Source organism: Sardina pilchardus, chromosome 24, assembly GCF_963854185.1.
Source record: "Sardina pilchardus chromosome 24, fSarPil1.1, whole genome shotgun sequence".
Taxonomy (NCBI): domain Eukaryota; kingdom Metazoa; phylum Chordata; class Actinopteri; order Clupeiformes; family Clupeidae; genus Sardina; species Sardina pilchardus.
In genome coordinates, this window is record NC_085017.1 from 11750234 (window position 1) to 11764345 (window position 14112).

The following is a 14112-nucleotide window of genomic DNA, read 5'->3' on the forward strand; positions in this document are numbered from 1 at the left end:
GACCACATTACCTATTTGCCAGCGTATACTGTATACTTGACATCTATAAGGCTTGCCTTTGGGGATCTTACTGTAACGTTGTTCTCAATGTTCGATCCTTGCAGGGTTCCTTTTCTCAATAAGAGGTTAGAAAGCAGGTTAACATACTATTTCATCACCCACCTATATAGTATAGCCTACATCACCCAGTGAAAGCAATGCATAGCCTACTCTGGACTGACATGCCACAGTGTTAACTATATGACCAACAATGCATCCAATACTATGGCATGAGGACCTATAATCTCTCAGAATGATTAGTTTATGTCTCAAAGGTAAACACTTACATTATTCAAACACAGACAGTAACAAAACATCAGCTGAACTCAACCATGCACTACTTCTCTAAATCAGTAAATGAGCTTATCCAGGCTTCTCCCTATCTGTAATACAAAATGTCAGTGGCATCAAAATGAAGGTCTTGTCTCATGATTAACCAAGACAGGTAAAATACTGTTGTTGGATCCTGAGAGTATAGTCCTTGTTTCCAAATCTGCATTTTTCCTGTATATCTTTCCTCTTTATCATCATACCAGATTATTGCATATTTACGAATAACTAAACGTTATTTTCTAGCAAATTGATTTGATTCAGAACTAAACCTTCCCATTGGATAAGTCAAATAGTAAGGACAGCAATGGCTACTCTGTCTATCAAACCCTTAATTCTATGGATAAAGACGTAGATTGACCCAAAAGATCCCATACATACAGTATGATTGTCTTTTGCTTCTGACAGTAAAACCCTAGGCTGGGTGAACCCTGCCTGACCTACCAGCGAATTTGGATATCGCCCTGCAGCTCAGGCTGGAAACCTGCACATCTATCTCCCCTGCTTCCTGTCCACAACCTTTGGGCACAATCACAAACTAGCTTATCCAAAAGACGCACCGGATCGTTGATCTGATTGGTTGAAGGACTATGCATACATAGTCGAATGATGCCTACTGATCATGCCTCTTTAAGATTAAGCTTAGTATGGTGATAGCCAGACTGGTAAAACCACTCTCCTTTTCTAAAACAAGACAAAGGCACAATTTTTTGTTCTGTAAAGCCCACATGACACAAACATGGGGATATTGAACAAAGGATTTTGAATATTTTTCACTGAATATGAATTAGGATCTGAGAAATGAACCAAAATGACAGACACTGTAAGGGAAAACAAATCTAAGCAACATACAGTAAAAACTCGGGAGCAAAATAATTAAGCCAAAAACCTGAAGAACATAAATTCCTGGGACTAGAACTCTTCATAGGCCTAAAGACAACAAAGTCAAGCAAAAGAGGATGAGCCAAGTTGTTGACATGATATACAGACTAAACAATGACATTTTATAGCTTTGACAACTAGTTGCTTTATTTTCATTGGCATATAATAGTCTCTGACAGTAAAAGACATCTTAAGCTCTTCTTAGAACCTTGCCACATTTTTGAAGCATGAAAGGTTCTACAAAAATTCATACAAAAAGTGGGTTGTTGGTAGAACCTTTAGGTCTTCTAAATGAAACCTGTAAAACTAAAAAAACTTTTCACAATCCTAATACACACATTACGGGTACACTATACAATGCAAAGGCCTTTAATTCAAAGTGGTATAATAAAACCAAACATCAATTCTTTTGGTCAGACATGGGAATTCATGGTTTTCATATAGGCATAAACACATACAAGGCCTATAACTTTATGGACTGTATACCATGATTTACAAACACTACTAATCAGTCACACACCATTGAAGATGCTCTCAGTTGTGGAGCCTACTCATGCTAGCTCAAACATCAGCAATACACATACATGCAAAACAAAACAGACCTGTCTTAAGTTACAGTATACATGTCGAAAAGTCAGAGTTAAAAGTCACTCATGAACGTAAAATGAAATGAAACAGTCAAATGTTAATGTCACAAGCAGACAATTACACAAACAATATACCTACACTGAAAGAATGACATCGGGCAGCATCTTGACATCACACAAGACAGAAAGAATACAGTGACACTTAGAGGACAGGCTGAGTGAAACTGTTACACAAAAATAAAAAATTAATACACAAACAATTGTGAGTGAATCAGTGTATATGTGTACACCTATCGGAGTGTAACTGGAGGAGACAGGAAAGGGGGAAAGACTGAGTAATTTATTTGTATAAGAGATCACAGAACCGTTGAGATCTACCAGGACTGTGGCAGCATACATTCTATATAAGTTAACTGTTACGTATTATATTTTATGTTGATATTTTGCATTCATAATGAGAATACAATCCAGTAGAATAGAAATGTATGTCAACATGCTCTGTGTAAGTAGACCGATGTTCCTGTTTTGTCTGTGTTTTGCTGTGCTTGTATGAGTCTTTGTATGTATACGTGTGTGGGTCACAGGTCCTCCCCAGGTTGGTACTGGGGCTCGGTGGCAGTGAAGTAGTCCTCTAGGAAACCCTGGAGGTATTCGAAGGTGTGCCTCTCGTCCGCCTCCTTCTTCCAGCACTGCAGCATCAGCTCGTGCAGCGAGGTGGGACAGTTAGGGGGAGAAGGCATCCTGTAGCCACGGTCCACCTGCTCCAGCACCTCCCTATTATTCATGCCTACACACACACACACACACACACACACGCAGAGAGAGAGAGAGAGACACACACACACACACGCAGAGAGGGAGAGACACACACACACACACACACACACACACACACACACACACACACACACACGCAGAGAGGGAGAGACACACACACACACACACACACACACACACACACGCAGAGACGGAGAGACACACACACACACACACATACACAGACACGCAGAGAGAGAGAGACACACACAGAGAGAGAGAGAGAGAGAGAGATACACACACAAAAGCAGGTATGCAAATGGAACATACTGTAAGTATCCAAACAGACTGGCACAATATTGATTAGAACGGTCTTCTGACTGTAGTATGCTTATATGGAATTAAAGAGGACAAAGAATGGATGAATTGAGTATTATACTGTTCTCTGATGCTAGAATAGTATATACTTTGATTCATAAAAATTAAACTCAATTGCAATTTTCCAAAACCAATTAAAACCTAATTTAGGCTGGGTATTGAAATGGTCCGTTTGACTAAATGGCGCCCAATTGAACTTCAATGGCTTTGCGATATTTGACATACAAGTGGGCTTTGTTCTAATTCGCCCATTCTTTAGTGCCTATTTTTAAGTTCAAAATTTTCATATGAAGGAGGGCACAACCTCTCCTAATTCATCAAAACCAAGACAAAAATTATTTCCATTCTATGTCACCTTTAAGAATCAATTTCTCTAATGTCATGTGTTATTTTAAAAACAATTGTAGGCCTAATTAAAGGCATTCTGAATAAACATACACACCTGGGTATGGCACACGGCCTTTGGTGATGAGCTCAGTAAGCAAGATGCCAAACGACCAGACGTCGGATTTGATGGTGAATTTCCCAAAGAGAGCTGCCTCAGGCGCCGTCCACTTGATGGGGAATTTGGCCCCTGTGTCACAGTGCCATAGTCTTACTTGGGCTCTTACAACCACAACCAGTTACTCTCTTATGACTAAGTGTCATCTGGTGTCCAAATAAAGCTCTGAAACTGCAGTGCTAACCACTGGAGTAGTCAAAATGGAGTTAATAGAACTGGCTACCAAAGTTACCTAAGGTCAAAGGTCATATAAGTTTTAAGTTGCCATTAAAGGTATACTATGCAGGATTGGCGATTTCATCGCCGGTTTCGCTTTCACTTTTCGTTTTCGCTCGGTTTATGCTTGCATATTTCGCTGCAGAGCTTCCCCTACAGCTTTAGCGTGTACATATTTGCAAAACTCCTCAATCGGTCAGTCTGCCGTGACTTTTCATGAGACTTTACATGACACTTCCTGGAGTAGAGCATGGGTGCGTGCCCGAGGTCTCCTGAAGTTGCAAGCGCAGTTTTACCGCTACAGACCACTAGGACGGCCGAAAAAAACACTGTTCGACCGGTAATGACTCATTTAGTCATATACAACAGTATGGAACGAATTGATTAACTGAAAAACGTTGCATAGTTTACCTTTAAGTGTGTTCTACACTCTGTTACAGTAGTGCATTATTGTGAGTTTCTGAACTTTACAGTTAACCTAATCATAAACACATTAACGTTATTAACTTTGTGCTTGTACTTGTGTTGCTTCATTTTCCATGTGTACTGTATAAATATAAAACATCTTTTTACAGACAAGAACCAAATATCTCTCTCACCCTGTCTGGCTGTGTACTCATTGTCCTCAATGAGTCGTGCCAGTCCAAAATCTGCAATTTTACACACTAGGTTGTCTCCAACCAGGATGTTGGCTGCACGCAAGTCTCGATGGATATAGTTCATCCTCTCAATATACGCCATGCCTGCTGCAATCTGAAAACACAAACACACACTAGTCACAACTTCAAAATTAGTCTTCCAGTCAATTTCAATGTCTTTGAAACAGATTCTCAAAATCCCTGAAACTCCAGCACATGTTTGAAATAGAAAGAGCAAACTTGTTTTTGCACTTTGTTTCATGATTTGTTTTGTGAAAGAATTTGTGTTGTGTTGGTGGTTACTGGCTATACCTGTGCTGCCATGTCTACCAGCTGAGGAAGTTTCAGATTTCGGCCATCTCCATCTTTCAGGAAATCAAGCAAACTCCCTAAAAGTACCATACAAATAAACCACAAGTTCACAACAGTGTATGCGTACATGTCTGCTTACATGGTTATAACTATGGGATTTGGTAGGCGCTTTTATCCAAAGCAACATACAAATAACAACAGTACAATAAATACATTTGACAGCTAACAATATAACGGTTGGTAAGATTACATTAAGGATAATGCAATAATAAACAATAATGTCAAGTCAATCAATCGCCTGATGAAATAAACCAATACTATAATGCTGCGCAATCCTAACGTACAAGAAACACTTAATAAACTTAATAAGCATGTTGAACAGATACATGTATGCCTTTAGACCCCTCTTGAAAGACCCAAAGCTATCACAGGAACGGAGAGCACTGGGCAACTCATTCCACCAACATGGAACCACTGAGGAAAATAGTCTTGAGTTTGACCTAGCGTCTATGGCTGGTCGACACAACAGACACTCATCAGAAGAGAAGACCGCAGTGGGCGGTTTGGGATGTACCTGATCATTGAATTAAGAGAACAGGGAGCAGATCCAGACAGTGTCCTTTTACATGCCCATTTACAGTATGTGTGACGAATTTATGTGTGAGTGAGTGTCATATACAGGCAAATACACAGTGAGTTTACCTTGACTCATGAATTCAGTGATGATGTAGATGGGCTCCTCAGAGACCACAGCATAGAGCTGCACCAGCTTATCGTGGCGGAGCCTCTTCATGATCTGAGCCTCATCCAAGAAGGCCTCAGGGGACATGGTGCCCGGCTTCAGCGTCTTTACCGCCACTTTCGTCGTGCCATTCCACATGCCTAACCACAGACGCATGTGGCACACACACACACACACACACACACACACACACACACACACACACACACACACACACACACACACACACACACACACACACACACACGAGTGCATGCACACACCGATTCACAAACACACAGAGAAGCACACATATAAATAAACACAAATATGACAACAGAAAAATGATGTTTTAATAAAAAAAAATAGTTTGAAAAAATGTTAAACACTTGTATCATATAGCTAGCAAGTAAGTAATTGGAATTATATATGATGTAAGTGACATAATTACTTATGTTAGTGAGATATGGGAAATATGAGATTAGAGTTAATATATGCATGCCATGCAAACAGGGCATCACCTTTAAGAATGTTTCTCACATGCTCATGCAAAAAAAAAAAATAATAAAAAAAAGCAATCAAAATTATGCAAATGTGTGCCGAAAACCTCAGAGACTGGGAAATACCTCAAGGAATGATGAGAGAATTATGCTGATAACAATGCTGGAAATAGCAATAGAAATATCTCTGAATTATTATCCCCTAACAGGCTCACTATTACATTAACTAACACATCTGTAGATTTATAAGAGGGGGAAAAAAAACTATGTCTGAGATATTTACTGTAGATAATTATTTTTGCCAAAAAAAAAGCTAAATAATTAGATAATGAGATATTTAGTGTAGATAATTATTTTTGCTAAAAAATGCAAAATAATTAAATAATAAATAATAAATGCTGGGCATGAGCTCCAGCTGAGTGCAGGTGGAGGTGGTGGGGGGCCTGAATTTCTCACCCATCCAAACATCACCAAAGCATCCCGCGCCCAATTTGCGATTGAGCTTCAGCGTATCCCGGGCGATCTCCCAGGCATCTCGCCCTAAACCCATAGTCTGCGGTGTGGAGTTAGGACAGGCAGTGGTGAGGAAATAACACAGACCATCATGACTACCTGAGAGAGACCAGGGAAGGGATGGAGACATGGGAGAGGGGTTACGAATGGAATGAAATGTTAGAACATGCAGTGATGAGGAAGGCCAGAAACGTCAACTCCTTAAGACCCTCAGTCTGCCTGCCTATACCACTTTGAGCTTCTCTCTAAACACTGACATCCAGGACTGAGGGCTTTAGGTGTTTGGAGTCTCTTTCCCTCCATACAGACTAGTGCTCCCCCCACAGGAATGTGTCTCTGGGAATGTGGTTCCAGCAAAAACACATCTCTGTCTGACTGGTTCCTACCCATCCACACTTCTCCAAATTGTCCATTCCCCAGCTTCTTCATAAGCTGGAGCGACTCGCGTGGGATCTCCCATACATCTTTAGTCTTCACTGATAGGTCAGCCAGCTTAGGCATGCCCCGCCTACAGCTGCCCATCAGACGACAGCAAAGCCCTGCGGCTCGTTCTGAGAGGGGTCGGAATTGGTGGAACACAATGGCAGCGAACGAGTGAGAGGGTTGAGAGACAATAACAACAGATACATAAACTTAAGGCATTTCACGTAGTAGTATTGATTTGTATCAAAATATACAACTTTGTACGCATGTCAATTATTGAGCACATGTAAAAAAAGAAATACAAAGTTGCAAACAGAAATAACAGACAGAATTATTCATAATTAAATTTTCATACTCTTGTCAAAATCATGTCCAATTTTAACACACTTCATACAGTGTGCTTTACAACTATCCCATGCAGAATGTGCTACAACACTTCAGACCACACACCGACACAAAAGTGTGAAAACGTTTCCATGACTACAACCAATGCTCTCATACCAAAACCACTGTGTTACCCATGCAAGGAACTACCAGTAAAACTATTTGTACAATGACATGAAAAGTCCATTTTTTTTGTTGCATCCTATAATTGTGCATAGATGAGTTTTTCATTACAAAAATGAGTAGGCCTACGTACAGTACTACACCTCTTTACAGTACATATTTCAGTATGCTTCATGACAGTGATGTACTGTACTACTATTCCTAGTGGTTCCAGCACAGTGGTTAAAATAACATAATGGTACTTTCATATCTCTTATGTAGCCATAGTAGTGATCCATAGTGTCATTTGTATTTGTCATCATATCTTCATGAATTTCACATAACTTCACACTTAAAAAAATCTTACTGTCGTACTTAAAGTATTTAAAGCAACACCAAAGAATTTTTTGGACCTTAAAATAATGTTCCCAAAATAATTTCAGTGGTTCATCAACTCGCAACAGGGTGAACGGCACCTCTGCATTCGCTTTGCAGCCCTCTATCGGCTATAACCACACTAAGTTTACCAGATCGGGTATGGCAGTTCTGTGGTACGATGGAATGAGACATAAGAAACTACCAATTTGACTTGCTTCGACGTTGCAATACATCATACTTTCATAAAGCATTGAACATACTCTACCTTGTCTGTGGATATTGTTATTTGCTGGATAAACAAATAGCATTTGTGCGACAAACAGATGTCATTACTCTGCTCTGACCGGTTGGTTGGGTCACTGTTGAGTGTGGTCAAATTATCACAGTTCTATCACTGGGTCACTTTCTCTCACTGACAGCCTTTGACTCACATACAGAGCAGCAAGAGTTGAAAGCGCATCTTTTCAGCTACATTTACAGCATATTCTGCATACATGAATATACATTTTAATCCAATTCATAGATAGTAACAAGGCTCCAAACAAACAAAAAAGCTGAATAAAAAATATCTGCAGTAAGAATAGTCTTTCATGTATATATTCTACTGTACATTTTGCAGAATATCTATCAGCAACATTTGCTGTACAGCGTTCCTGAGACAATAATTGAATGTTGCAGCTAGCAATGACCCATTGTCGGAAAAAAAACCACAACCTCAAAAGATGAACTATTCTTAACTTTCAGCGCCTCCCTTCTTGTTTTCTGCTTGTGCACCGCTTTTATAAACTTGACGCACTGAATAAAAAACCTAAGGAGACATTTATTCTGCAGAGGAGTTGCTTACATCACCCCTTGGTGCTAGGCTAAATAAAAGTGCATAGCACAAAACTTGAATAAACTGTGCGTCGAGATAATAATCTGCATTACGCCAGGTTTTGTGTCGCGAAATTTGATTGCTATAGTTCATGCATGAGAACTATGCTTTGTTGCTAAACTTTGCATTTTGCCTTCCATTTAAGAAAGATCAAGTGTGTGAGTGTGTGTGTGTGTGTGTGTGTGTGTGTGTGTGTTAGTTTGCTTGTGTGTTTGTGTGTGCGAGTGCGTGTTTGTGTTTTTGTGTGAGTGTGTGAGTCTGTGAGTTGTGTGTGAGTGTGTGTAGTGTGTGTTGGTCTCACCTTTATAATGCTCTACAAGCTGGTGAACTGTGTCAAACTGTGTACGTGTTGTGATGTAATATCCACCATTGTCCAGTTTTCTAATCTTATAGTGCTTGACATGATCTCCCTTCCCATCGTCCCAGTCACGGATGGACAGTGAGTATGCTCCTGAGAGACAGTGACAGAGAGAGAGATTAGAAACAACCCTGAACAACCCACATTCAAAAACACAGACACATTGGACGCTAATAATTCCTGAGGAGGCAGCTGGAAAAGAGGTCTGGAGAAGCTTACCCTTGGTGTGTGTGTGTGTGTGTGTGTGTGTGTGTGTGTGTGTGTGTGTGTGTGTGTGTGTGTGTGTGTGTGTGTGTGTGTGTGTGTGTGTGTGTGTGTGTGTGTGTGTGTGTGTGTGTGAGTGAGTGAAGTGGGTAATGGTAGTTTGAATCTTTAGTAATACCTATCCAGCATGGCAAAATATATCAGAAAATCCCGAAAGTTTAAGAGTAGAGGAAAGAGGACATTGGTCCTATACCTTTTGTGGTCTCACTCTCTCGTATGAGAAAAGTTCCTCTTGGGTTATTTGCACTAAGCAACTGACGCTCTGCATCTTTTCGACCCATCTTGCCAAAATACCATCTACAAGAAAGCATCCACAAAAATGTCAACAAGCAAAAAGTAAATAAAAAGAGCTCCATATGAGAAAAGCGTAGTCATACAGTAAATATTAAACACAAGGGCCCAACTACAAACGCTAAATACTATTTTTTATTCTGGGAAAAATAAGGATTTCAAATGTATGTGTAAGGTCATAGATTGGGGCACACTGATGTCCCATATGTGCTAGTTGAGTCAATGGAAGTAAATGACACAAAGAAATGGTTATTGTGCCAAAGTCATTTCTCTCAGTACCACTCAATGCCCACTGACGAGTGTCCCAAAATGAAAGTACGCTACAGTATGTAGAACTTGTTGAGCACTTTACCCATTCAATCTTGTTAGAACTAACAACGTTCAGACAAGTCTGGATGGGTGATCAACTCGCTAACCAATCAACTGTGTGGGTATTTCTTACTCTTCTGCTTGTATCGAATCCACTGGAGCAACATAGTTGCTTGGAATATACCCAGAATTCCCTGTGTCCAGAGAACGGGCCTCCCACCAATCACCTTCGCTGGAGGAAAAAACACACAACAATATATAAACCCAACCATGTAGTGTTTCCCAGTTTATTAGAATCAACGAGCTAAAACTAAAGCACATCATCCCTAGATCTTAGCTTCACAATGATTACAATATTCAGTATTTTGCAAGCTACTTCTTTTGAACACTACTAAGCTTAACATTATAACATTTGTAGGGTGATCTATCACAGCTCTTTATAAAGCTGATGAAGGTATTCATTTTTGTAATAAACTGGACACTGATTGTACACAGATACTGTTCATATACAAATATGTTCACAGGCTCTTTTTTATTCCTTGGTAGGATCACCCTGGCCCAAAGAACAGCCTGGATTCTAAGAAAGGTTCTAGAAATATTCTGCGGTGGTTTTGTCATGTGTAGACAAGATAAATTATGCATCAGATGTGATGGCTGCAAACATCTAAATTCACAACTTCACGAAGTAGTGGCGGGATGCATATTATAAATAGGCACACTGAACTCAACTCACTGTCATGCTCAGGAGACAACGTAACTTAAAAGTTGAAAGCAACTCACGTGTTGTTAATAATATGGAATTTCTCTCCTTTGAGAAATGAGAGATCATCCTCCGTTCGGGCTTCATAGTCATAGAGAGCTAGGAAGAGCGTCACACCCCCACCTGCGCACACACACACACACACACACACACACGCACACACACACACACACACACACACACACACACACACACACACACACACACACACACACACACATATCAAAAAACTAAGGAACACTGTTGATGTCAAGACCAGCGCACATAGTATGCAGAATGTATAGGTCCATGTGCACACACACACACACACACACACACACACACACACACACACACAAACACACACCTGTGATGGCAGTGCCGCCCTGCTGGGATCTGCTGCTGGGGAAGCTGGTTCCGGGGTTGAAGGGCTGCGTAGGGGCCATGGGGAAGTTGTTGAAGTTGGGGATGAGCTCTGCCCCTGGGTTCTGGGTCGGCTCCGGGCCGTACCGGGACTTGGAGCCCAACCCTCCAGTGCCTGAGTCACATGCCGACTGGTCGTTTGTGTCCACGTCTTTTGTCTTCTTCTGCTTACAGTATGCACAGCCCATTACTACAGAAAACACACAAAACAGTCACTGTGGGAATGCAGAGAATCAACGCTGGTAAAACAGCTGTATGATTCTGTCTATTTATCTATGTGTGCTTGGTCATTCAGACATCATGATTACTAAACGTCCTATGCCAAAGTCTACATATTCTCCAACAATGGTTTCACATGAATGAAGGTATGAATACAGTAATTTCCTGTGTATTAGCCTCTTAACTGCTCCCCGTGTATTAACCTCTGAACTGAAGAAATTTAGCAAAATCAATGTATAAGCCACGGCTAATTGTTGTGAAATGACAGTAGCTATGGTCGTCCTGAAGAATATCACATCAACCTAAAGGTTATGAGAGGTTGTGTATGGGGCTCCAACCTTTATTGTGGTCATCTGCCCTTCCACCTCCTGAGACAGACACAGCTACAGAGAGAGAGATAGAGAGAAGGAGAGTGGATAAGGGTCAAGCCTGTATAAATGGTGTTGTGACAGAGATATTAAGCTGTGACAATGAAATGTGTAGGATTTATAAGAATGTTAGCCATGAACAAAGCAAAACTGACAGGGAGACGGAGATATATACGAATGAATGATTTTTATGACTGACAGTTAAACGAAAACTCTCACTCTATCTCTTTCTGTCTATCCATCTCCCTGGCTCTATCTCTCTCTACAGTATCTGTCTCTCTCTCTCTCTCTTTCTCTCTCTCTCTCTCTCAGACATACACTCACACATGGAATCCTATTTAATTTCATTAGTGCTCATCTTAGATGCACCAAATGTTCATTCGTTCATTCATTCATTCATTGAGTTGGTTCATTGAGGGTAGTCCTCATTTTCAGTGAAGCCAAACACATTTCACTGCTCAAACTGATTGAAGTGAACAAAGAGGTTCAACACCACACCTCCACGATGACCAACTGTGATAATGGCAAACACAACATAACATAACTTTTTAATGTCACCAGACTGTCAGGTGTTGCTATGACTGAGTGTGGGGGGCTAAGGCAGAGACCATCTTCCTCACACCCATGCTGAAACTAACTGTGTCATACCACCTACAAACACTAGAAGGCAGCTATCACTCATAAAGTGTAGGACACATCACCCACGTTTTGGAAAACTGAAAAAGGCAGAGATGAAGTAAAGAAACAGAAGTTAACAGCTAGAAGAGGAAGGTATTAGTGAAACAACAGGCTATGGCTCAACATTGTTCCTAAATTCACTGAATAAACAAACCTAACAGCCAACTTCCAATTTTGGGGGACCGTCAGCTGATGATAACACCTAGAATAACTGTACATTATGTGTCACACCTGACTTCACAGTGTACTGGTGAATCTTGCATATCATCACGTATTCTGTGTCAAAGAGCTGACTAAACAAAAAGATGAACCTACAAAAGACACTGAGCGTGAAAGACGAGTTTACAGTTATGTTGACCACCAATCTATCACTAGGCTGTCACACGTTCGCACAACACATTGTATTTATGCTAGGGTTGCTAGTTGCCACAGTGGTGATGCTACCATACATGCAAACTCTTTGATTTTCTGTAAGTCTTCCGCAACGTAAATTGCTGATTGTATTGCTTCAAGTTCCTTCAAGAACCCCCTAAGGGGGCAAGGTTCCTGGAGTAACCCTAGGGTGACTCAAGGTTGTCCTAATTCAACAGTGTGGTGTATACAAAAATGTTATGAATTAGAATCGTGTATCGAAATGTATTGTGTGCTTTTCGTTTTGAGGATGGTGACGCATGAACACAGGGAGGGACACACACCAAGAACAACTGAGCATCTGGACATTGTGCGAATATTCTATGCATGTGTTTCATGGGCAGCTTTAGAGCAGAACACACACACATTGTCAGCAGTCAGTTTTACACATATGTAATATTATACCAATATTTTAGACAATGATTCAAAGTTATGACAATTCTGTATGAGACTGCATAATATTTTTCATACTACAAGTATTATGATTCGATTCTATGATACATTGAGATTTACTTACGTTATTAAATCATAACATTAAGAAGTCATCAGGAAATCAACACATGAAATCAAAACATAATAACTGGTCAGTGTAATGTTAAACCCAATTCACACTAAAGATTCCCGACACAACGACACCGAATTGGAGCGGTGTGAATTAAATACATAGTTGCAAGCCATCGCAAACCATCGCAGAGCATTTAAAATGTTTAGTCGCAGTTGCAAGGTTTTAGAACGTCGCGGCTCGTCTCGTCACAAATCTTTGGTATGAACCCTACTTAAAACTTTCAACTTTATGATAGGAATAATCTGTATTTGGACTAACAGAATCATTTTTATTTAGAAATGGCCATTCCGTTTACACAGGACTATTGAATGATGCAATGATGCAATATTTTGAAACCTGCATTCTGAGCAATTATCATTAATGTGACAGATGGTGAAGCCATGGGGCCTGGATTTATCCATTTGGGTTCCAGGAGACCCTTTTAACAATGTCCCACCTCTTTCTGACAATACAGACAGACTCTTTCCTGCACATACAGACAGACACAGATGAGTCTAGCTGTTTTGAAAGGAAATGATGTAGCATTCTTATACTTAACATCAGCCATAACTGTCCTTGTGATCTTTGCTGAGTCCAATAGAGCTCAACTGAGCTCCCTCTTAGTTTCACTTTCGGAGCACCTTGACCTTCATATTTCGCTTCAAGCCCTCATTATTATTTATTTCTGTCTCTTCCTGTCTCTGCCACAAAAACGTCAGTGTCATTCCCACAGATTTCCATACTATGTAGCTGCAACTTTGTCTACAACATTGCATTTTGGGCCATCCATAATTGCAGTTCTGTAAATGACCCCAAACACCATTTGTATCAAACCAAATAACACCCCCTCACCCCACCCACACACACACACACACACAGGAGACACAGAGAGAGAGAGAGAGAGAGAGAGAGAGAGAGAGAGAGAGAGAGAGAGAGAGAGAGAGAGAGAGAGAGAGAGAGAGGGGGGGGGGGA

The 14112-nt window shown here is 40.5% G+C and overlaps 1 protein-coding gene across 3 annotated transcripts in view; it reads right to left on the bottom strand.

Moving 5' to 3' along the window:
• Positions 1-1371: 1371 nt before the first annotated feature.
• Positions 1372-14112, bottom strand: part of yrk (Yes-related kinase) — a 19591-nt gene continuing 6850 nt past the window's right edge. The window contains exons 2-13 of one of the 3 annotated variants that reach the window (XM_062528967.1): positions 11477-11521; positions 10864-11109; positions 10538-10640; positions 9891-9989; positions 9351-9454; positions 8837-8986; positions 6761-6925; positions 5343-5522; positions 4641-4717; positions 4290-4443; positions 3415-3546; positions 1372-2625 (exon numbers count right to left, since the gene is read on the bottom strand). In XM_062528967.1, coding sequence (XP_062384951.1) covers positions 2417-2625; positions 3415-3546; positions 4290-4443; positions 4641-4717; positions 5343-5522; positions 6761-6925; positions 8837-8986; positions 9351-9454; positions 9891-9989; positions 10538-10640; positions 10864-11107 — 1617 coding nt within the window. In that variant the 5' untranslated portion in view covers positions 11108-11109; positions 11477-11521 and the 3' untranslated portion in view covers positions 1372-2416. Of the gene's footprint in view, positions 2626-3414; positions 3547-4289; positions 4444-4640; positions 4718-5342; positions 5523-6317; positions 6474-6760; positions 6926-8836; positions 8987-9350; positions 9455-9890; positions 9990-10537; positions 10641-10863; positions 11110-11476; positions 11522-14112 lie in introns of all 3 variants that reach the window. The other 2 variants (XM_062528969.1, XM_062528968.1) reach the window with 2 other exon arrangements.